Source organism: Rhopalosiphum maidis, chromosome 2 (genome assembly GCF_003676215.2).
Source record: "Rhopalosiphum maidis isolate BTI-1 chromosome 2, ASM367621v3, whole genome shotgun sequence".
NCBI lineage: Eukaryota > Metazoa > Arthropoda > Insecta > Hemiptera > Aphididae > Rhopalosiphum > Rhopalosiphum maidis.
The window spans coordinates 69,343,822-69,370,038 of NC_040878.1; the positions used below are offsets into that span (position 1 = coordinate 69,343,822).

At 29.9% G+C, this 26,217-nt stretch overlaps 2 protein-coding genes across 4 annotated transcripts; one reads left to right on the forward strand and one right to left on the reverse strand.

Moving 5' to 3' along the window:
• Positions 1-478: 478 nt before the first annotated feature.
• Positions 479-26,155, reverse strand: LOC113553622 (mitogen-activated protein kinase kinase kinase 11). 3 transcript variants are annotated; one of them, XM_026957028.1, is made up of 15 exons: positions 24,979-26,155; positions 15,585-15,765; positions 14,382-14,530; positions 14,135-14,310; positions 14,033-14,053; positions 13,708-13,969; positions 13,525-13,638; positions 11,703-11,903; positions 9,723-10,029; positions 6,214-6,323; positions 4,833-5,026; positions 3,884-3,944; positions 3,049-3,446; positions 2,191-2,278; positions 479-1,573 (listed from the first exon to the last, which is right to left on the reverse strand). In XM_026957028.1, the coding sequence occupies exons 1-15, from the start codon at positions 25,811-25,813 to the stop codon at positions 1,317-1,319; spliced, it is 3,354 nt and encodes a 1,117-aa protein (XP_026812829.1). In that variant the 5' UTR covers positions 25,814-26,155; the 3' UTR covers positions 479-1,316. The 3 variants fall into 3 exon arrangements, with proteins under 3 accessions (XP_026812829.1, XP_026812830.1, XP_026812831.1); XM_026957029.1 differs by lacking the exon at positions 14,033-14,053; XM_026957030.1 differs by lacking the exon at positions 11,703-11,903.
• Positions 9,321-21,752, forward strand: LOC113553623 (histone-lysine N-methyltransferase eggless-like). Its single transcript, XM_026957032.1, has 3 exons — positions 9,321-9,359; positions 17,749-18,699; positions 19,775-21,752. Exons 2-3 carry the CDS (start codon positions 17,753-17,755, stop codon positions 21,750-21,752), a joined length of 2,925 nt encoding a protein of 974 aa, XP_026812833.1. The 5' UTR covers positions 9,321-9,359; positions 17,749-17,752.
• Positions 26,156-26,217: the final 62 nt, after the last annotated feature.

Here is a 26,217-nt window from a genome sequence, read left to right on the forward strand (position 1 = left end):
GTTAGTGGAAGAAAATTCAAACGGTTGGTTTGAGTCAAGAATACAAACAACGGTTAGATTTTCCATTCAAGTTTTTTAATTTTTTAATTTTAATTTTATATTTTTTTATTATTTTTTATTTTAATTATTATACTCGTATTAAACTTCTATAATTCAAATCTACACGTTTTCATTTTATTTACTTCTAATAGCATAAAAACAGCAAAAATCAATATTTTTAACCTACTGATAATCATACTTTGCTATTGGCAGTGTTAAATCTGTATAAAATGGAAGGAAATTAATGTTTTTACGTTGGGAAGTAATTCAGGTACTCGTTAAATATTACCGGGACGCAATTCAAGTGGAAAAAAGATTTCGGGACGAAATTCGTGTGTATCGTAACTAACGATGAGAAGAAGCAATTATGTCGTTAAGAGATAAAACAAAAAAATGTTTGAACAATTTACATAATATAAATTTATATTTTATAGGCACTGTCAATATTGATTATATTATCAATGTTTATTTTCTAATAAAATAATATTATAATAATGGTAAACACTGCAGTCTACGGAACATTTAGCACTGCAGATCTCATTGAAAAATAAAATGAAACATTGTATTTAACAGATGTCACGATTATCTATACAATATTATATTACTAACTAAAACAAATTATATGTATTTGTTTCAGTAAAAAATATATATAGGTATTATGCAAAAACACATAAATGATAATATTTATAATAAACATAAAAAAATATAAAAAATAAAAATATCGGTCGTAAGGTCAACATACGTACAAAAAATCTTTAACAAAAATCAACTCTATTCGAAGCGTCGATTACAAAAAAATATACCATCACAATGGCCATTACAGGGACCAAAAATCTGTCAGAAAACTTAATTCACTATATAAAAAAATAAATTTGAACTTGTAAAAAAATCACAATATATACTTTTAATATCATATATTATAAAGTCGTAATCAGGCGTTCTTACGAATTATATAATAATGGGAAACGTGTTGACGATGATATATATAATATATGTAAAAAGACTGGAATGTCTGGTAGTCGAAACGGACTCATCGTACGAAAACTTAAAAATAATGGATAAAATAAAATATATTATATTATACCTTATATGAAATGAAAGAAATAATAATAAATTTAAATAAGTATATAAATGTAGGTACGTATAAAAAGAAAAAAACGTTTACGTGAGAGTAGTTAAAATACTGCAGCTGACACGATAAATAAAACGGTTATTTTTAACGTAAAAATCGCTACAGCGTTGGAGTACGATTATGACTGTTATTGTTTCTGGTGCGGTCACGCGATGTACTCTGAAACCGAGGACGATCGTCTGGAATTGGGAGCCGACGACGACGACGACGACGTGGACGCGGCTGCCTGTAGGGGAACCGTTGAATCCTGGTGTTGACCATGGGTGGGCAGGTCTAGTAAAGTGACGGGCGAAAACCGAACTCGAGCAGTGGACATAGACGCTGCAGAGCTGTCCCTGGCCGACATGTAACTGCTGTCGTCGCTGGTCAGACTGTCCGGTGGCGTTGGATTGGTCGGCGACACTACGAGGACGAGAGAGCAAACCGTTATTTTGCATAAAATTTATATTTGATCACTCTAGTCTGTGGTCGCGTATACCGATAAGGAGGGGGGGTTAAGATGTTCAAAGCACACAACCGGTCGATCTAATAATCCCAATCTAAGGCTTTAATGCCGTTTATGCAGAGCGATTAATCACACTTTTGTATCAGTAACGTGCATTTGCCCTTAACTGCGAAAAGAATTTTATTTTATGCATATACCTACGTCTCTATGGATCGTTTTACTTGTATATAATACATTCTATATTAAATAATATAAATTGTAAAAAACAATTTCAAAAAAAAGTCCAACGACAGTAAGTTGTGTCATCGGAAAACTGCGTTGTTTATTTGTCTGTAGACTTTAAACCAACAATATATATAGGATGAAGAACCCGTACCGGAATATGACCGTGAAAAAATAGGACATCCACTACCCCAGTAATATATAATTACCATGGTTCCAGTATTTGCGTTTCGTTATGAAATCCCGAAAAAAAATAGCAGAGCTAGGACGCTAGGTAAATAAAGTTTGTTTTCAAAACGCAAAGGAGTGAAATTTTAAATTCATTGCTATAATATATATGTAAACACTTTACCTCCGGGACTCGACGAACCAATGGCCGTTTGCCGACTGCCATACACGGTTTTCTTCAGACTGGACCGCAGTCTCGACGGCGTGCCAGGCTGTAAAATAAAATAAAACCATCCATCTGGTTAGGCACGAACAATACTATATTTTGTGTATCACGTGTACTCCGTTACACTTAAGAGTAACCACAGACTATGGGGCAATGTGTTTGACTAACGAGTGACAAGTGTTGAACTATCTGAAGTGTCATTATTTTATTTAATATTACAACAACCATTTAGCTTGTATTTTGTTAAGATTAATACAGTAAAGCAATTTTACGGCCATGGTCCATCGTCGAAAATGAGTGCTGACCGATTTAATCATAGGATGTTACCTAGAACTAAACCGAACGAGAATCGGTCTTCTCCAGAGGGTTACCCTTATATGCGACTAAGTATTCTCGCCATTTGACGTATGTTTTTAGACGTGAAATGCGCAATGCTGCATTTTGCTACTATGTAGTTCTTTATACTAGCATAATTATCTATTATACATTATCTTGGCAATGCAGACTATGCAAACTAGGAGGTTAACTAAGATGGTCGTCTATATAGGTAATATGATATGCGAGTAAAAAGTTAGGTTAGGACAAGGCCGAATCTAAATATGTTAATATACGGAGAAAAAATAGGATTAAATTTTCGATTAAAGCCAAAAAAAAATTGCGTAACAACAATCTCTACTTTTATTTCACCCCTACCATCACTAACGTGAAAAATAATTCCTTTGCCACTAGCACGTATAAATAATATAATATAATATAATATATTAGACAGCCAATATGGCGGTGTGAATTATTAGATACTGGTATTTAGGTACGTACTTCCAGCGTGGTAGGTCGGTTTGGAGCCTCGGCTGAATGCGGTTGTAATAGGCGATCGTCCCTCGAGAAATAATTTGAATAATCGCCGGCCCGCCTTTGGTGTAGATATGGGAGCGATGGTGAAATCGACGGCGTCCGTAGCGGGTGGTGCGAAACCACTGATGAAGTTTCAGCGGGCTCCATGGTGAACGTAGGATTTCCGCCCCCACACCGATATTGACTACGGCTAAACGACGGCGGATCGTCGACACCGCCAATCACATCATTGTGGTTAGCGGTCGGATTGTCGTACGCGTACAAACTATCGTTTTCGTACTCGTAACCCGCACTGGAAACTCCACACCGGTCGTTAGACAGCTGGCGGTATCCACTCCGGTCGCTGGACCACTGACGGTATCCTTTAGAAAATACAATATAATGTTATACATAATAATATTTTCGTTCGCGTAAACACTCCATCGTCGAGCACATCCATTTCAACGGAGCTTCGACGACACTCACTAGCGTAAATGAATATAGGCACTAAATATAAGGTACTCTTAAAAATCTAATTGTTAGGTTGTTAAACAAACATAATAATATATATTAAGTTGATGTAAACACATTAGTACTGTATTGTTTCTTTTATCCGTACAAGAATGTTTTAATATTTATATCATCGAGCAAACATTTTTTTTTTTAATGATAAGGTCACGGTGATTTATACAAATATAATGTGTATAATATATATTATAATACAATATCTAAATGATCGATGACTGAAAAAAAGCTTTTAGAAGAAATCATAGTAGAGCTAACAAATAATAATAATATATAAATTGTTATAGGTACTCACCGGTATGAGACAAGTCCGTTTGCCGGTAATAGTCGCTTGACGTAGTACCGTAAAAAGAATGCTAAAAAAAACACAAAAATCAAATTAGATACAACTTATTACAATAATCACAAATTGACGGTACATCGATTTACTTCTATAAATTATAATGGATATACAATAAGCACCTCTAAACATGAAATTATTTGCATGTAGACATCATAAAATTATAAAACAATAAATCATTTATGTATCATAATATTGAGTATTAAACAAAAAATGATTTTATAATATTTTAATTAAAAACTTTAAATTATTAGCTTATTTGATAGCTTCTCTTTATTTAACAATACGGTTGTCAGTCAGTACGTAAGGCTGCTAAGGTAATTATATATAAGCTTATAAACTTCTCATAAACCTTGTCATCCTATGATTAATGGACGTGAAAATGTTTAAGTAATAATTTGTATAAAATATGTAATATTTTTTTTTTATTTATATTTTTTTTCTGATATCATTAAATTTAATATGATTAACCATAAATGACATTATTGAGGAATACACATTTTTTTTTTTAAATTTAATAAAGCAAAAATGTAGTTTGCGGTGTTTTGACCAAGTAACTATTATTCCTTCGTATTTTATATCCATCCAGCATCATTATTAATATTTGTAAAGTACTTTTATTTAAATGGTCATCTATTTGTTGTGATACATAATATTGTTTTCGTTAAAAATCGTTAATAACCATTTTAGTTGTTAATAAATTAATATTGTATAGGTATTCTTCACTTATAAAAAAACAAACTATAGAAAAATATAATGTTGCAAGAGTCCAATTCCTACATATGCGATATGTTATGTTCTCTCACCTTATCTCCACGGTGACTTAAACGCCCGATAAAAATTAAAAACGCTTAATTAACTATAGTCTTCTCCAGATTAAAAGACATCAACGATATACACTCACGTGGCTTTTGTCATCTGTGCACCGGGTCACACTGCTCGACTTCCTACGGGGCGGCGGTCTGGATTTCCGCCGGGAACGGCTCAACCGGTGTTGCGGACTGTCGGTGAATCGCAAAGGTTTAGCGTCTGAACTCTGCGGCAATGGCACCCGAAAATGCTTCGACGACGGACCATGGTACGTATTGTGTTTATGCTCTAGAAACGTGAACAAAAAAATCAACGTTAAGAATTCATATCCAGTACGTGCGGCGCGGTAAGCTCAGAATCTCTGTGATAAGCATGCACGATCCATGTTATAGTGGTATAATGACATATAATTATAGTCAGTGTTGTATTCCACAAAGTACTTACTACACCTATAACTTCCATGAACTTAAACCACGAATTTTAAACTCATTAGAATTGAGTAAATTCAAATCATTTCGATTTATTATTTAAAACAAAACATAACGAAAATAGAAGATGCGCAGCATTAACTATTACTGGTCTATTCAAGACTCATATAAATAAATAATTACTAAAACACGTCCAGTTCATTTTGACACTTGGAAACCGTTTTCAAAACAAAAAAAAAAAATGAGGTTTTTAAAATTATATTTCATTGAAAAAATTTATGAAATTTATTGATTCATGATGTAATACTAACTTTCTTGATAAAATAATGAAATAAAGAAAAACATTTTTGTTTAGTTTAAAAAATAGATTACACTATTACACTATTACACTGATTTTTAAATGGATTTTGTGATTCGTGGTGTCACTAAAGTACCTAGATGAACTGGAAGGGTTATAATCGAACTAAATCGTATAAAAACCATGCTTAAATATTTAAACACTTAAGACTTTTCTTAGGTCTAAAAAGTGTACACCAGATTAAGATACCGAACTAAGTATTAATTTCCATATTTATAAAACAATTTTAATAGCTTTAGGTATCTGACAATTGGAATATCTTATACCTAAGCATTCAGTACTTATCAGACAAACAACAGTGCGAAAATCGTGTTAGATGTTGTATCAGATAATAGTATAACAGTATATAAGGTAAATCAAAGCACACACTTTTTTAGATTTATACATCATATCCTTTATGCACCGCATAATATTTTAATGTTTTTTAAATATTATTAACACGTATCGAAAATTTAGATTCTACATTCTTCTATGTAAAAAAAATAATATTGATATATGATGTAAAGAATAATTTTTTTTTTTTATTTACCAACTTGACATTATATAGGCTTTAACAGACCGATTGTCATAGCCATATGACAAAATACTGAAGACGTAGATAATCTTACAGTGAATAAGGTGAACAATTGAACTTAGAAAAAAACGTAAAACAGAAATCAACGCACGTATTTATTATAGATCATACTCACGGCGGTCGGAAGAATTGTGTAGGCAGAAATTTAAGTCCGATGTGGAGGTTGTGGTGTTGGCAGTGTCGGTAGAAGTGAGCTGCAAACCTGGTGTCGATACTGCATTACGACTGAAAAGTAAAAATTTGTGATTTAACCACCAATTAATCGAAACACTTCTTTTATAGATCTGTAAACGATTTATAAAGGGTCACACCTCGAGTAACCAAGTAAAAATTTGATGCAAACTTTCATGCCACGACTCCTATGATGTGACTTTTTTCTCATAAGCCTAATAATAGATGGCTGCGCTTAGAGAGAGAAAAAATATACCCAAGATAAGAGAGGAGATAATACAATAGAAAAAAAGAATTGTCACTTTTATTTTTGATAGTTTAATCATATTATTATAAATTAACAATAAACTTGTATTTATTATATTAAAATGACAGAAATGTGTTTAATATATTGTTGTGTACGTCTACACGACAAGTTAAATTGCTGTACTAAAAAGCCCGCTGTGGCTCACAAAACTGTCTATGCAGCGGAATGCTATATGTTATCGCTGTGCTCATTCCCACTGGTACATGGATAAATATGTATAATAAGGAATGATTATATTACAATTTACTACTTCTAAATGAAATGAGTGTATAACAATATTGTTTTCTTTGATATTTCTATTATTAGAACACCTAATATCAGGTGCGGCATTTAGGGGGTGACAGGCGCCGTGACATCATAAACTACCTATAAATATGTAATAATTTCTTTCAGAAATCTGTATACAAATTCAGTACTTATAAAGTTATAAATTATAATTACAGACTCTGTAAATTGAGTTAGATAGAAAGACAAGCATATAAATTTGTTTTTAATTGTTTAATAAAACTATTTATTTTACATTTACACCTATAAATTGTACTATTAGATACATGTTTTTCCTTTATATAGACCTAAGTGGGTAAAAAGTTAAGTGTAGAATTTTTAAGGATTTATTTATTTTATTATTTAAGGATTTTGCCTCCACCCCCTCAAGAAGATAAATCAAATCTGCTACTGCCTAGTATAATATATTGGTCTACACCAGTGGTTCTTAACCTTTTTTGGTTCAGCGCCCCTTTATCGTAATAACTAACTGCTAACGCCCCCTAGTGCAAAATCAAATTTTCTTCCTATAAATATATATATATATTTATTTATTTATTTATTTATTCATCAGTATACTAAATTAAAGTAAAACTCTTATTTTAAGAAGATAGTAATGGTTATATTTTACTCCACTAAACAAAACAATTTTACTTTACTATACAAAAATATTATTAAGTGTAATTGTTAATTTCCGAGTTTAAAAAAGCTCACTACCCCCTTCAAAATTATCGCCCCCGGAGAGACCGAAATTCTTTCAAGGGGGCGGTACCGCCCCCGTTAAGAACCACTGGTCTACACAGTATACACAATGGCGTATATAGAGGGGGCCCCTAGACCTGGGCCTATAATGAAATTTCAGATTCAATCAAGTGTTGAAAAATGCTTAATTTAATATATATATAATATAATATGTAATAAATATGTATCTCTAAATTAAAATTTCTCTATTTGTATTATTTATGTCATAATTAAAACCACCCGGTCACCTGAAAAATATTCCAGTTATATAATGTATATGCAGCCATGCTGGTGGTAAATTGGCCCATAGTGAAAATAATTCGTATATACGCCCCTGTCTACACATTACACTCTAGATTCTACCGATAATTAAACATTCTATAGTCTATTCAAAATAAGATCGGTACACGGCAGCGACCAATTTTCGTCGTCGGCGCGCAGGAAACTTATTGATTCAACTTATCGTGTTCTCACGGGACGCTTCAATCGTCTGTGCTTTCGGCGTGCTAGGTAGATGTGTGTGCGTGCGTCGTGCTTACTGTACATTTTAAATTACTTGAATTTATCGGCATTCGGTTCTGAAATAATGTGACGCTCTCGTCGGCAGCGGCGCAACGGACCGCCGCGAGCGGAACAAAGCCACGCCCATGCGCAGTATTTGGCTGCATATACTGATATAATTTTGAACAGACTATACATCTTTCCATTAATGAGTTTTATAATTTAAATTTTTATAACAATTATTTTGTAAATTAAAATATTTGAAAATGAACCAAATCTTTGGGAAATAAAAATTAATTTTACGGATAAAAGTCTAGAAAATGATGGGGGTAGAAAGCATAGCCCGTTTATTAACAGTATAGAACATAATAGAAGCAGCAACTATCAAAATCCCATATTTCACTTTTAAATGTTTCAGTCGACCTTAAAATTTTACTTTATGCAATAGGTCACAGAGGCTCGGCATGATGTTGTAACCGTAACGTAATTTTAAATCCGTATTAAAACATGTTCTATGATGATGCCTAGTCTTCGCTGCCAACACCATGCCGAGCCTCCGGCAAAATGAAAACGAATCAATCAGCTGTTTGATCGTCGTTTCTATTATGTTTTTGGCGGGGAGCACAAAAAGATTTGAACGGCCGGTGTCCGTGAGGGCATTGGTCTGGTGTTCGTGGCTAGTAATTGATTTTTGCCAGTGGTCACAAATGAGTAGAAGCGGACGAAGTTGTGCCCGCCCCGCTAGGTCGTCACTATCCAATCCAGTTGAGGCGAACAACCTGGAGATAGCGCTCTGCGCCCGTGCGCAGGTCTTATGTGACCCCACTACATGTTCTATGTCAACAGGTGATGTTTTTTCGAAAGATGCACCACTCGCAAGATTAAACGGCTACAACGATAAGATTCCAAATGTTATGTTGATACCACTGTCCGGTTATTAGAATGTTTTACAGCCTGCACCCGAAGGGGTGAACGCTACAAACTGGTTTTCAGTAGTTTATTTGTTGTTTGAGTTGTTTCAGAAGATGATTTCCGAGTGCCACACATTTTGAGATTGAAAATTCAACACATCCACAAAAGTAGAAGCGAAAACCAACGAGTAAATAAATCACAATTTTAATAATTTATATTCATTGGTTGATAAATCATTCAATATAGAATGACTAAGGTGACTATTTTTTTATTTAATTGTTTACTTAATTTTAGGTTTTTTTGCCATTATTTACATCTATTGCGATTCTTTCTGGACCTGGTATAACAGTTGTCGTACAAATTAGGTAAGTTAAGAATTATGTATATTAATTTACAATGAAATAGGTAGGTAGACAGTATAAATAATAATTACGAAATATATAAACGGGCTCAATGCGCATTAATGACAAATACAAATATTAAACCAATATTTATGTAAGCTAAATATTCTTTAAATTTATAGGTACTACTCATTTAGATTTTTGTAGTGCACACTAAAATAATAGGGGTTGGAACCGACACGACCGTTTTTTTTTTTTTTACGTGCGATGATTCACCTATTCAAGCATTCGGTGTTAAATGTTATATGTTATGGACACGGATTTGTAATATCCGTAAATAGTATTTATTTATTAAAATATTCAAAATATATTCGTCTGTCGTCTTACCCGGAAGAAGTACACGTCCTTATATCCGCGCCACCCAACGCAAAACCTGCTAACATGGACGCGGCCGCGCGCAGGACGCTCTCCAACAGCGGCGCCGTTTTTTGATTTGTAGTCGTCGTCGCCCCAGCAGTAGTCGATGTCGATGACGGTTTCGACGATACAGTCACTATATTTCCGGCGCCGTCGCCCAAGGTGTTCGTCCGATGACGATCAGATGACCGCGATCGTTGAATTCGAAGTAAATCATCGTCATCTTCATAGTCATCCGGCCAACAGTAAGACGCTGACATTGGTGGGCCACTGTAGTCTACGAGGAGAAAATGTCAAAAAGAATAATTTTATAACTCGATGATACACATAATTAAGTAATAACAATAATAATATCTTTAAGACTTTTGGTTGTGGTGATAAAGTGGGTGCCGTATAACGATGCTTCACCGATGGTTAAATATTATTTTCGTTAATAATATTGTTCGTCGTGTTGTTATTGTTATAATTGTTGTTGTATTAATGATATAGAAATTAGTACACAAAGCCGTTAGAGGAGATTGCCGTATAAAAGGAAAGAATAAATTTTTTTCAAATAATTTTGTTTTATTTAAAAATTTGCAAAAATGACATTTCGTTGAATATTTTTTTAGTCACCGATGATTTTTTTGAGATTATGAACGAAACAATCTAAATTAATGCAAGTACTATATATTGTAATATCTCGTGGTTAATTATTATGGATGGGTAGTGGATACGTAAAACTTTAAATCAAAGATATAGAATACATGTAATTTCTCTAGTATTTCCAACAAAACGATAAATTGGTATTTAATGTTTAGCTCGCTCAGGGAGAAAAACAATCGTAATAATACTTATATTTTGTTAAATATTTGTTAAGATAAATTAAGATTATTGATTATAAAGTATAGGTACTCTGTTTACACATGCTTACCAAATAAACTGTAGCGTCTACTTATCAACGAAATGAAACATGCACAATCTACAATGTTCTAAACTATTGCGCGTATCAATCTAATTATGATACATTGTAATATATTATATAATATTATACTAGTCCGTGTGAAAGAACAAGATTACTCAATCGAAGTCTATAAAAACATTAGTGTCATTAATACTTACCCCGTATAATAATACATACAAATAACAACATGTATTATCTTAATAACCTAATTCATTTTGACGAAAGTTTGAAATAATTACTTGCTAAGACTTGTTTCACTGAACATTTTTTTATTAATTCATTTTGCATATTCCCAGTATAAATATTATACACAAATAGTAATCTAAATAATTATTTATAAAAATATTAATGATAAATTTTGAAAATTTGTCAAAAAATAAATTCCTTAAAACTAATTAAAAAAAAAAAAAATCACTACGATAAAGATTAAAAATAAACAACTCTAAGTAAATGGGAGGAGCAAAATGTGTTTTTAGTGAGGGAGGTGTGTGTATGTGCCTAATATCTTGGGCAATAGGTACAAATTAAAATAATAATAATAATAATAATAATAATAATAAATAATAATAATAATAATAACAGCCATTGGCTTAAGTCTAAAGATATACAGAATACATTTTTGTGATGTGCAAACTGGAATGTGTGCTCTTTATATCTTCAAAAGATATGAAGTTAAAATAATAAAAATAAACAAATCAACAGTCAAGCAGTGCTTAAAGCACAAAAATATTATAAGCTTCATTTTTAAATAAAATTAATAATAATAATAAATTTGTAACAAATTAATAACAATTTTTATATAAAAAAAGACCTTAGAACCAGAACCGTTGAGTTTTTAATCATTTATAAATAAATATATATTATATTATTCTGTTTTACTGTATTCCACCACCAAGAAATGATTTGTGTAAAGGGGTTAAAGGTTATTATAGTATGTAGGGGATGCAAAAATGAATATTATAGACTTATGGTCTCAGCATCATCATCATCATCCTTGTCACGGGTACCTATTTCTTGTAAAGCCGCAAAGTTTGAGCGAACCGACAACTGATGTTTTTCCAAGTTAGGTGCTGATCGAGACCACCCCTTAAAAGACGTTGTGGCTGGTGATGATGGATATGATGGACTCCCGCAAATAATTTGTACCCGCTCACGTTGATGAAACGTACTAGGGCCCCATGTTTTACCCTTGACTCCATCTGCTGGCACTGAAATCATTTATATAGAGAAATACGAGCATAGTGGGCTAGTCATATACATTCTACCATATTAGACAAATGTTACTATTTTTATTTTTAAACTTAATTAAAACATCACAAAACAACTCAACAAATAACATTTTTCACCATACATACAAATATTTTCTGAGAATATTTATCAAACTCTTTAAAACAAAAAAAATAATGGTAATTTAAATTTATTTTACCATTTTTTGAAACCAGCATATTAAACTTTATTGGTTTTTTTCTTAAGTATATTATATCTAATGTCTAAAATTATTCCTTTAGACTGGTAACTTTTTTAAAGAAAACACAGACATAAAAAGCAAATCCTTTAATACATTAAAACAATTAGAACAAAATAGCAAACAAAAATCTGTATGCAAAACATAATAAATTTGTGACTTTTTCAATAATTGAATTAAAAATAAAATAAATTATCATTCAAAACTTTCAATTTTAATTCAATTCTACTTCAGTTTCTAGAAAATTGTATACGAAAAAAAATATAAAACTAAAAGTAAATTTTTCCAAATACTACAGATAAATACAAATTATATTTTAATTTAATTTCACCAAATAAAATCAATTCAAGTTTATTGACCAACACTGGGTACTCACAAAACAACCAAAAACATTGATGAACATTCATAAATAGTCATGAACATACCTCGCTATAGAATTGAGAAAAATTTCTGTTTGGTCATTTACTACATGTATATATTTCTTCAAAATCAAAGAATCTATTCAGAGTAATCATCAGTTGTTAGACATATGCAAATTGATCTCATAATATCTGTGATAAAACCAAGTTTTGAACATTTTATAATAAATGTGAATAAACGTGTGACACCTTCATTTGCATAATTTCAGCTTCCCTGTAATAGCGTAATTTTTTAACACAAGTAATCTGATATAACATTACATTTTTACTTAGAACACATCTAATGCATCAGTTATTACATTTAATTTCAAAATATTTTTTAAATTAAACTTCAATAATTCATTAAGATTTTTATTTCCTTTGACGCTTTAACACAACAAACACCGTTCAGTTTTCTCTCAAAATATCAAAATCAACCAACATGTACAGTCATTACTGGTAAGAACAGTAATAAAATATAAACCAACATTTTAAAATACACCTAATTTTTTAAATCAACTATGTTTAATATAGTTTATATTTAATAATATTTTCATTGGTTTTTGTTTTTTCACACTTAATACAAAATTAGTTCATTGGTGCCTATAAGAGAAAAAATTACAAAAATATTAACTATTTTTAAATTATTAGTGTAAATATTTTATTGATACATCTAATAACACAACTAATAACTAAAAATAATAAAGAATATACACTTAAAAATATTTTATGTTGATTTGTTTTTAAACAAAATCTATACAAATTAAAATAAAAAGAAATCAAGATATTAAGATCTTTTGAAAAACCATTAGAATTATATTGTAAAATCTAACAGATACTGAAAAAAATTACTGGAATAAATATCTAAACAAACTTTAAATATAGGCATATAGTCTAACATTTTGAAATACAAGCAATACTCCAACTAATATCTTAATACAAAAACACAAATTCTTTTATACTTACGTGCAATAGCTCTCAGTCTAGGAATATTTGGAGAACCCGGTGGGCTGTTTGGACCAGACGCATCTCGATTTTTCCTGTCACTTGTGTGCTGCACAGTTATTGTATGTCGAAAATCTACAGGTAGAAAATTAATTTAGAATAAACAACCACAGTTTTAATTTTTAATGCAATACAATATATTACCAGATGGAGAACTAATTGGCAACTGGTTTGGTTCTTTTTTTAACATCTTCAAAATATTGGATTTTTTGAAATGGCCACGACGTTTATTGGGAGTTGGTATTGCCGGCGATGCTTGTTGCTGTTGCATTATGATATTTAGTTCCCATTTGAGCAATTCCATTTCACGTGCTTCTAGGTCACGTTCTCTCTGTTTTAAGTGTTTTTCAGCAATCTGTTGTTGTACCTGAGCTCGGCTTAATTCTTCTTCACGACACCTTAGTTCCTAAGCACAAAATAATATGATGTTTAATAATTACTTTCAAAGTACAGCCACACATTAACTTACTTCTTCTTTAGATTTAAAAGCCTTAGGTAAGCATTGAAAAGAAAATAGTATTATATATAATAATTTATAAGAAAATAATTTTATACCTAGTTATAACCTTACTTTTTCTTTCATTCGTAGTCCATCAAGTACTTGTTCAATTTCTACTTTCCAAACATCTTGCAAAGTATGAAAAGATTCGTGAGGTGTTTGAGTAAAAGCAGAGTGTACAATATCATCCAACGATGCTAATATGTCTTCAAAACTAGGCCTCATGTGAGAGTCAGAATGCCAACAAGCTAATGATAAAATTAATTAAAATCATGGCATATTAAGGTGATAGTAAATATCAATAAATCATTGTAAATACCCTCCATGAGTTCTCTGAATGGTTGTGGACAAGTTGAAGGTATTGGTAAAGTAAGTTTGTTTACTGCCACTCCATAAGCAACAGCCAACACATCAATTCCTTTGTATGGCATTTCTCCAGTAAGTAATTCCCAGAGTAAAACACCATAGCTATAATAAAAATTAATATAATATAATAATAATATATAATTAATATAATAATTATTAATTTTTTAAAGATATATTATTATTATATTGTATTATTTTTGGTAATAAAGTATTAAATTCCTTTTTAGTATAGATGCCTATACAATAATTAGTAAATATAGTTCAGAAAAAAATTACTACCAATTTATTTAAAATAAAGTTGTTATTATATAAAAAACTAAATTCATACAATTGTGTACTAAACATTTTTTAAATTGTCTATAAAAATAAAGAAAAACGCATTTCTTTGAATTCTATATTATCGATCCATAACCAATAAAAATAATGTGTAAGTATAAGTCACAAGAACATAAATAATCCCATACGCGCATACACTTCATTTTTTTTAATGGCAATCCCTATTTTTAATATCATTTTCGAATTAATCTATTTTTTTCAAACAATTTTGATCTATCAACATGTATTCTAAACCTAACATTGGTGAAGTTAGAACTTAGAGCTAGGTATAACTTTAAAAAAAATGTATTAAATTAAATTATTTCTTTTTAGTTTACATATTATTTTTGTTCTAAACACGATTTGATACTTTATACTTTATTATTAGTAATAAATTATTTACTATCTATATGATCTATGAATTAATATAACGAAAAAAATACGTTAACTAAAAAAAAAATTTAATTAAATACATTTTTTTTTTTTTTGAAGTTACCTATACCTAGCTCTAACTTTACCAATTTTGGGTTTAGAATACATGTGATAGATATCAAAATTGCTTGAAAAAAAAATGATTAATTCGAAAATTATATATTAAAAATAGAGGTTGCCATTTAAAAAAAATAAAGTTGTATTGCGCAAAATACACGAGTTAAGAAAATTTTAAGTTATACGAATCTATGATCCATTTGTCTAATTTAACGTCCCGCAAACAGAATTGAAAAATATTTAAAGGCTAACGACTGATAAATTGTACCCTGTTTTCTAGGACACAAGGTATATATATTATACATATTTAGTAATATTATTTATTCATATTTTATTATTAATTTCTCCAAACCTCCAAACGTCACTAGCTTTTGAGAATATTGATTTTTTTATAACTTCTGGAGCCATCCAAGCATAGGTTCCAGCAGCAGACATTCTGGTTGTCTTGTAAACTTCCCTGGCAAGACCAAAGTCTGTGATTTTTAATGTCTTGAATTGTAGATCATTGTTTTCAATTGTTTCATTCAAAAGCACTAAAAATATAAATTTAAATTAAATTATTTAAAAATAAACAATGAAAACATATAAGGTAGAATATTCTTAAAATATTATATAAATCAGTTTCAAACATTACTATATATACAGTAAATTCCCGTTACAACGAATACCAATACAACGAAAAATCCCGTTATAACAAAAGTCATAGAAATCCCCCGCCAAAAAGCTTATTCGAATTTTCATTACAACGAAAAAAAATTCAGCCCTCTGGAGTTCGTTATAACGGGATTTTACTTATATACATATATTATTGCAAATATGGAGACTTGTGAAAAACCGTAATTTAATATCTATTGAAACTTATTTTCCATGTATAACAGATCTCGACGCTGAGGCTACAATAATCAGTACATAAACTTGTATTTATAATCAATAATGATATAATATATTTGGTAGGTAGTCAAAATTGTGCGTTTAGGCAAATCCAACGAGGTACCAATATAATTATATTCACGCCTCGTGGAACATGGCGATGTAAGCATGTAACCAAGTCGTGTTTTAAAATTTTTTCATCAATAAACTTCGGTTTTATTTATAATAGTACATGAAAAATATTGACCTAGGCCGTCACTTAATTATAATCCTATACACTATACAGTATACATGCAGTATACACAGATCGGCGGTCAATGACCACTAGAATAACAGATATGTGTGCTTTAAAAAGCAGTTTTTATTCGTCAATCATACTTTTAAATTAAAAGTATAATTTGACGAATAAAAGTTTTAACGTTTTAAAACTATATGTGTATGTCAATATTATGATATACTGATTATTGAATAGTTAAAAATTGTACGATTACCGTGATACTTAATAAACCAAAAGCAGCAGGCCTATGGGTTTAACGGTTAAGAGAGTTAAGACACTTTGCCACTACTTAACTCGCATGAACAAACGTCGTATAATAGGTTGTTATTGTTGGGAACCCTTCAATGTAGTAGCCATGTAAGCATAATGTATTTTACAATTTTTGATTACTATTGTCTCTTATTACAACACAATCGCTGGTTAATATATGCAATTTGTAAAACAGTCGTATCGAACCAGCGATTCCGTTAAGACTATTATAATACTCATTATTTTATAACGGTGTTTTAGCATAAGTTAATTAATTACTAAACTTAGAAACATTTTGTTTTGAGTTGAATAATCCTAAAGTGTGAACTTTAAAAAATAATAGGTAATTAAAACGTCGTCAAATCCGTAAACCAACCAGGACTGACTGACTAAACGGACGGTATAGGCTCAAACTAAACTTCGGAAGTTCAACTTCAGTACACAACATTATAAACAATTATGAGATAAGTGCGCGTACGTGGGCTCGATTTTATATTTCTCAGAAATACGCAAGGCTGAGCAAATTAACGATTTTTTTAACTCGTTATAAGTTAAGTTACGTTATTTAAAAATATGTATATGGTTAAATTAAGTTAAAAGTTACTCATATTTTTTTCATTAACTCGTTAAGTTAAAAGTTAACTAAAAAAAAGTAACTTAATTTAGTTTAATGTTAAAATTTTCTAATTTATAAAAATAAAAAATTCCAGACACACAATATTGTTTATTAGATAGTTTTTCTTTATGCTCAAGAAAATTACCAGGGAAATTAAAAATGATAAATCAACTAGCTATCAAAAAACCCGATTTTCTAATTATCTTCGAACAATATATTATTATTCAAAAGACGTTCATCATTTCTTAAATCGCTAACTAATAACTATGTTTCTAACAGTTTTCAGTTTTTCCTTTAGTTTTTTATATTAATCAGAGGTAACTACTATTGTTTATAATCCATTTTTAACATCTATACATGTAAAATACCAACAAAATAAAGTCGTATAAACCTACTTACCTATACTATGTATCTCCAAATAGCCCAAATATCATTATTATTATATTATTTATACTATAGTTATTATTTATATTATAGTTATTGTTGATATTACTGTTATTACAGCGACATGTCCAAACAGTGCATTAATTTTTATTGCCAATCAAAAGAAAACGAAAAGCTCTATGCCGCCCAACAATCTGTATGTAATTATTATAATGTTCGATACAAGCCATATCGTAGGGTTTGTGCGGCCTGTATAGATAAAAGCATACAGTATTTAGACAGAATTACTACACAGATGAAAAACCAAGAATGCATATTCAATAACAGTTATTCAAAAAAATGTATCAATATTATGGAGTTATCAGACTCTGATGACTCTAATTCCGTCAACATTGCCGGGCCATCAACATCAAACCCAAATTCCCAAATAACCAAATTGTTTAAATCTATACACGCAATCTGCAACAAATCTGTTAAACCGTTAGTAACTGTACAAAAGGAGAAATGCAAAAACTATTTTATTTCTGAAATATCTAATCTGATTGCTGGAAGAGATCGAGTAAACAATGCAATGCAAGAGTTAGATAATAGTCTCACAAAGTTATATAATAATTTATACAAATTAGATAAACAACAGAAGTATGTGTTTGATGAAGAAATAAGTATTGTAGAAAATTATGAACCAGAGATGATTATAGATAATGATGTAGCCATTTTAATAACGAAACCGTTACCCGGACTGCCAGAAGATTTACCAAAAGAAGGTAGACTAAGAAGGCGCTCACTAAAAATGGGTGACAAAGTCTATGGCATAAAATATTCACTACAGCCTTGGCTTGAGGCAACTATTAAATCTGCAGTTAGTGATACATATTTTAGTATTATATTTGATGACGGAAAAGAAAAAATTTTAAATAATAAAAGCTTAGCATACATAAATACTTTAAGAAAAACGCAGTATCCAGTAGGTAGTAGAGTCATCGCTAAATTCCAAGATATGAACATTCAATTGTCAGATAAATTCTACGTGGGAGTAGTAGCAGAACCACCAAAATATATCAATAACTTCAGGTTTGTAATAAAATTTATTTTAATAAATAATTTAGGTAATTTATAGGTATACAGACAGAACGTTTAATTAATGAATCATTTTCTCATTTAATTTTTGTTTTAGGATATAATTTACTTATAAAATTAAAACTACTTTAATTATAATTTCCAAATGTCAAATACACAATGCACTATAGTTAGTAAGTTTATAGTTCTTTATTTGAACCTACTTTGGAAATTTTTTTTAAAACATATTATTGGCCTAATTGGTTTCAGTAACAACAATCTTTTTTTGAAAAAAGTCTTATAAACAATAATATTTTGATTGGAAATGATCATAAGACACACTAACACATATTAAAATTACTGACCGTTTTTTAAGTGTAATACTGCGAAAATTTTAAATAAGAAAAAATATGTATACTAAGATTAGACCATCTCATACCAAAAATATTTTAATAAATAAGTTGATTTATCCATATGTTATCCAATTTATGAATAGCGTTATATAATTTGCATTTATCAAATGATGTACATATTTTATCATCAAAGTATTTTTTTATATTTTTCTATTTAATAATAATATGTATTTTATTATAAATCAGAGTCCTGCATGTAGGTACAATTGGCTCAATGTTGAACATGTGTTCATAATAATGTCTGTCATGTAATTTAAAAAAATTACTTAAGTAATAAACTAAAATTAAATGAAGTATCATTATAAAACATTTATCCATTTTAATGAAAAACTCATCAATTTACTGTGAAAATATTAAAAATGTTTTAAAACCAAATTATCAATAGTTTTAAAATATATTTTTGATCATTTCATTTTATTGTAATATGCGAAAAAATAAAATTATTATTGGGAGATAACACTATTATTTAAATAAAATATTATAGGTAGTAAAAACAATATTATTAAACATCAAATAACAGAAAATTATTCTATCTATAATACAATGATAGATATTCAGAAAATAAACGATTGTCATAGTGTTTAAAAGCAGACAATAATTAGTTTAACAATTTTTCAAAATAATTTGTCTAAATATCTATCATATATATAATAAAACACTTGTTTGATCTGTCTTAGGTACATGATATTCTTTGATGATGGATATGCACAGTATGTGTACCATAAGGATATTCGTCTTGTGTGTGGTGAGTCGGCAAATATGACTGATGATATACATGAGAATATTAGAGAATTTGTCAAAGTGTATTTACAAAAGTATCCAGAACGCCCAATGGTAAAGTTTAATAAAAAACAAATAGTGTTGACAAATCTAAACAACCAATGGTGTTTAGCAAAAGTGATGAATTTAGATGCTTCATTAGTTCAGTTAAAATTCCTTGATATTAAGAATAAGCATACAAAGTGGATGTATCGAGGCTCAGATAGACTAAGCCCAATAAACAATCAAATGAATAGTAATAATCAAGATAAGCATATACGTGATACAGGGTTGGTTGGTATTAATAAGATATTAAATCGGCCTTATATTGAACTAGAAAACTTGAATGAAAATGAAATATTTATTAATATTAGTGATAATGACACCGAAAAAGATAGTAATTTTGCCTCATCATTAGATTCAACTCCAAAAACACAGAAACCTCAAGAAAATAATGGTGTTATTAACATTATTGAAATATCGGCTAACTGTCCAAAACCACTTCCCTACAAAAACCATCAGTGTTCTCATTTATGTATGTTATGGGTTAACTATGACTACACTCAAACAAAATATATGAATGTTTTAAGCATTCCATTACATTATGGATTCACAAGGTCAATAGAAACAGATAAAAATGAAAAAATGAAAAAAGTAATATATACCACTCCTTGCGGATGTAAAATAAGAGATGAACACACAATGTACAATTATTTAAATGCGACAGGATATGGTAATAACCAAATGACTATCAATTTATTTAATTTTGATTGTTTGATAAATCCGTTATCTTCGTTTAATGTACCCAAAGAATATATTCGCGTACACGACATATCTTATGAGATGGAATTCAAAACAATAAGCGTTGCCAATAGTTTAAATGATTTGGTACCAAAAAACATGAAGTATATAACAGAACGCAAACCTACCCCGGGTGTTAATTTAAATTTAGACTCAAAATTTTTGTGTGGTTGCGATTGTACTGATAATTGCCAAAACAAAACAAAATGTTCCTGTTGGCAACTTACCTATGAAAGCAAAAAGAATTATCCAAATATATTTAAAGACACTAACATTGGCTACAATTACAAACGACTATACAGTCCAGTGTATACGGGTATTTTTGAATGCAATATCACTTGTAAATGTGCAAAAACTTGCTTGAATCGAGTTGTTCAGGAACCACTGAAAACTTCACTGCAAGTGTTTTTAACTGAAAAAAAGGGCTGGGGAGTAAGGACACTTGCTGATATTCCCAAAGGCACTTTTGTTTGTACATATGTTGGAGAGATTCGTACAGAGAAAGATGCCGAAAATGATGGCGCAATAAACGGTGATGAATACCTGGCAGATTTGGATTTTCTCAAAACAGTTGAAGAGATCAAAGAAGGATATGAAAGTTGTGTGCCTGAAGAGGAAAGTGAAAATGATAATAGTTCAACTGATGAAGAGTTTAATCCTCCAAGTTATTCCAAGAGTAAAATGAGTATTTTTGAATCTAAAATGTCATTAAGGAAGAATTTACAAAACATAAATACGAAAATTGATGGCAAACATCAATTGTCTAAGCTAAATACCCAACAAAGATTTAAAAATAAACACAAATCTATGCTAGAATACTTATACAAAGACTGTGGCGTTTACACATTGGATGCTAAGGTCAGTGGGAACATAGGTCGTTATTTCAATCATTCCTGTGACCCAAACATATTTATTCAGAATGTTTTTATTGACACTCATGACCTTAGATTTCCATGGGTAGCATACTTTGCGTTATCAAATATTTCAGCTGGAACTGAACTAGCATTGAATTATAATTATATTGTAGGGAGTGTGCAAAACAAAAAACTGAAGTGTTACTGTGGATCAAAAAATTGCAAAGGCAGACTATTATAATTTTTATTTATGATCAATATTTTTTCAATTATTAGATGTTTTTCTACAAGAGAATAAAAGATATTATATTTAAATGATTTAAATGTAAATTATTATATAAAAATATTGATAAATTTAATTTTGTATTTTCTTGAATATATTTTTTTTTTATCTTAAATTTTACAAATACAACAGATTATAATAATTGCTTACTATTGTTTTCATATATTATTGCAAAACGTAGACATGATTTTTTAAGGATACAGTCCTGTATTTTAAGGAAATTTACCATTTTCAACTAATTCTCCTGTTATCCTAACAACTCTCGTAGGGGTACCAAATTGCTCTATTTTTCATTAAATGTTACATTTATAACCTGCATTTAAGTTTTCAAATGATAACACATCATTATTCAATCATTTTAAAACTGAGTAAATAATTTAGTACTTTATGGACAAAGTATAGATATTTTGTGCTAAAAAATTGAATTTGAAAGCACAATAATTTCTTGCTGTAAGAAAACAATTTTGAATGAGACAATTATTGAAAAAACACACATTGTTATATTATTGGCAGTTTTTCTTCACGCATACTACATTATAGAGTTGTTGTTATTAAAATCGACCTTAAGAACAATTTACATTAAATAAAATATAAGAAAATATTGTGTTAAGATTTTAATTAATAAGTAATAATATATGATTTGATTGTTTTGTAGTTATTCAGAAAATACTTATAGACTTAGAAATGTACAGATTAAAGAAAAGGTAATTATAGAATTTATATTATTTTAAAAATGATATATTTTATTTTATAATATAAATAATGGGTATTATAAATATACCTATTTTTGCTACTAGGATCCCACTAGACAATGACCTAAGTACTATATAACCAATAAATTAAATATTTTGTATATAATATGTAATCTTTAATACAATGTGAATGACTTAATTATCTATCAAAAAACAGAATAAATAATTCAGGATAAAATAAAATCATAAAAGTATTTGTTGTTACTTCATTAAAAAAATCTTTGTATCCAATCATCATGAATTACAATTTAAAAAATAATAGTAAACTTAAAATATCTGCAGTACCATAAAAAAAATAAATTTAACTCAGAATTTGAAACAATAGTAAATCAAGTACAATATTTCAGAACTGTTATTCTACAATATTATAAAAAAGTGACTAAAGTTAAATTTTTTTTTTTTAATCTGGTATCATCAGCATTCTAGACAAATTTTTAGTAAAATTATTGGGGATAATGTTATTTTTATATTATTATCATAATAATATCATGAATTATTAAATAACTGTATATAGCCACGTGAGAAATCTGCAACTCAAAATTTAAAATTTCAACTTGGAATGTTTATTTTTACTTGAAAATACATTTAAGATACATACTTAGCTTTTAAGAATATTATAGCCCACGCAACGAAAACTGGCTGGTGAGAACTGGTTTGAGTTAATGGCAGTTTCGTGGCAAGCGGGTTTGGTGGTTACCAGCTAATTTTTGTTGCGCGGACTATAGTTATTAACATAATATAACATAACATATAATATTACATGTTATAAGTTTCAATTTTTTGAAAATTATATATAATACATTTTCTTTCAACCAAGTCTGCCAGTCTCTAATAATAATAACTAACAAATTAACAATACATTCATCTAAAAAAACTAGTTATTAAAAGCCAAATTAGCTAAAAAAAAAAAAAAAGTGAGTAAACTTTTACACTAATAGTACTTCTATTAATAATAGACTATTAGTAATTATGAAATAAATTTTTTTCAAGACATTAAAAATAAAACAAAATTAGTTTCAAATCCACGGTTTACAATAACAGATTATATTGTTTTATCCAGTTTTATCATATTGGTTAGAAAGTAATAAAAATATAGGCATACAATTATAATTGATAACTACTCTAAAAGAGAACCATTGATATTATAATATTATAACATCAATTATTTTTAAAAATTCTTTTCAGGCTTTTTCAGACAAACATCACAACATAAAGATTAAATGTTTAAATAATAGAATGATTAAAATCTGTAAAATATTTAGCTGATCTAGGTAAGCAACAACATTATGAAAAATATCTTTATGTTATAAATTTTATGATTTATTACAATATCTCTAGAATAAATTGGAATTATGTTACAATGCTGTACATTGCAATAATAAATAAAAAGGACAATGAAGTTTTCCCAAAAAAATCTTTGAATACTTGAAGAAGTATTAATGGTATTCACTATTGGCAACATTTTAAATAATATAAACTTAGCGTTGTTTATATATATCAATTATCTACCTAGGTATAACTCACTCTTCAGATTTCTGAATTATTTAACATTTAATATGTTATAACCATAATATTGATTTAAACACCAAGTTGTCTTGCCATGTACCAAGAGATAAATTGATTATAAATTTTAAACATCAATAATTGAAAATAATCATAGATATTTTTAAAAAATGTATAGTTTTAAACAGTAATACAGTACCTACATAGATTATTACTGTTATATGTTAAGGCTATGATACATTAACAAATTAAAATCAAATGAACAATACCAAAATTATTAAAAACTATAACACATTACAGGGATAAAACACTGAAAGAAACAAACAATTTCAAAAGAAAATAATATATTCTAACCATATATGCCCATAATTAGAGACCTAGAGCCCATGTATAATGCACACTAAGTTTCTAGGCACTATTTTATAAACATTTTACAAACTTGATTAATTATAAAACTTTAATATAATTAATTTAGGTACTACAATCAAATATTTTATGAGTATTTGGGATTTAGAAAAGATAAATGATTAAAAATGTTCAATAACTTATTGTTATTTCATATATTTTTTAAATTTAAAAAGAATTAAGAAACTAAAAATAATAGGGCCTAATAAATTGTTCAAATATTGGATATAATGTTAGAGCTATTTTAAAAAACAGATATTTATTCTACAAAACTTTTAATATTTTTTAGGATTATGTGTTACCTACCAATTAATGTTTAATTTTACAAAGTATTTGTTTAAGTATCTGACTTAAAAATTAAAAAACATTATGGAAAATGATTATGAAATTTTGAAATTTTTAGGTACCTTATCAAACCAATTGTTCTGTGATAGGTATATATTTATAAGTATGTTTAAAAGATAACAAATAGGTGTAAAAGAAATATCCTCTTAACTCATTAATAAATAATATTAGTAACTCACCATTTGAGGATTTTAAGTCTCGGTGAATCAACGATATTGGTGCACCATTATGTAAATAGTTCATTCCCCTGGCGATTTGAATGGCCCAATCAACAAGTACGTCTGGTCGTATTTTCCTTCCCATCAGTACACGATTAAGTGAACCCCCCCGGGCGTACTCCATAATGAGACATAGATTTGGAATTTGTAAACAAACGCCCAACATGGACACAATGTTCTCGTTGTCCAGCAGCCAAAAGAGGTTTGCCTCTTGTTTGACATTTTTCACTGTCTCACTAATATCTTCATCAGGGTCCTGGCGCGCAGCTTTGACGGCCACCTCTTTGTTGTTCCAATAGCCGCGGTAAACCTTGCCAAAACCGCCGACACCGATGACCTCTTCAAGCTCAAGCTCGCCGAAATCGATTTCGGTGATATGTGCGTTGCCCACCACTGTGGTCACGTTCTCCAAAATGTTGTTCTCAGTGACAAAGTTGGCCGGGAATATGCCCACCTTGTCACCGAGCTTTCCCGTCCACCAACCCTCGTCGCCGGATATCTTGGCGTCTGTGGACAGCACCTCGACGATGTCGCCTCGCTTGAGGCTAAGTTCGTCCTCGCCCTGCGCTTCATAGTTGTATATGGCCGTCCACAATGGCAAGTTGGCGGCAGCCGTCTGGTGCTGGTGCTGGGTGGCGTACTTGTTCTTGTAGTACGCCGTTGAGGTGGTGGTGTTCGCGTACGCGGCGTTCGAGCCGTGGAACTTTGTGGTCCGAGATGGCGAGTAAGGATTGCGCAAGTTGGGACTTCCGAAACCTGGGCCTAGGTGTTCCATGGACGCCGACGCCGGAGGCATTCGTTACGGCTGCTACCTGATTTCTACAGCGTCACTGCGATGGTCCCATCGGACGGACACTGACATCATTCTCGGACGCCGCCGATCGCGCGATTCGTCATTCGTGTCGTCGTCGCACAGGTACGATATTTTTATTGTTATAATATTATAATTGCTGTTAAATGTTAATATTATTATTATTATTCAGACTGCAACACAAGTATTATAATATATTGGTGGTTCACGGTGTTATTATTATTATTATGATCGTCTTATCAATGTTGTTGTGGCTGTACAATCTTGCGTGCGCGCCTTGTCACTCAGTCTCTCGTCAGTGAAGTTACTATTATAGTTTCGCTAATCGCTATTTATTTTGATGTACGTATAATATAATATGTAATATTGTTATAACATCGAGTGTTGAA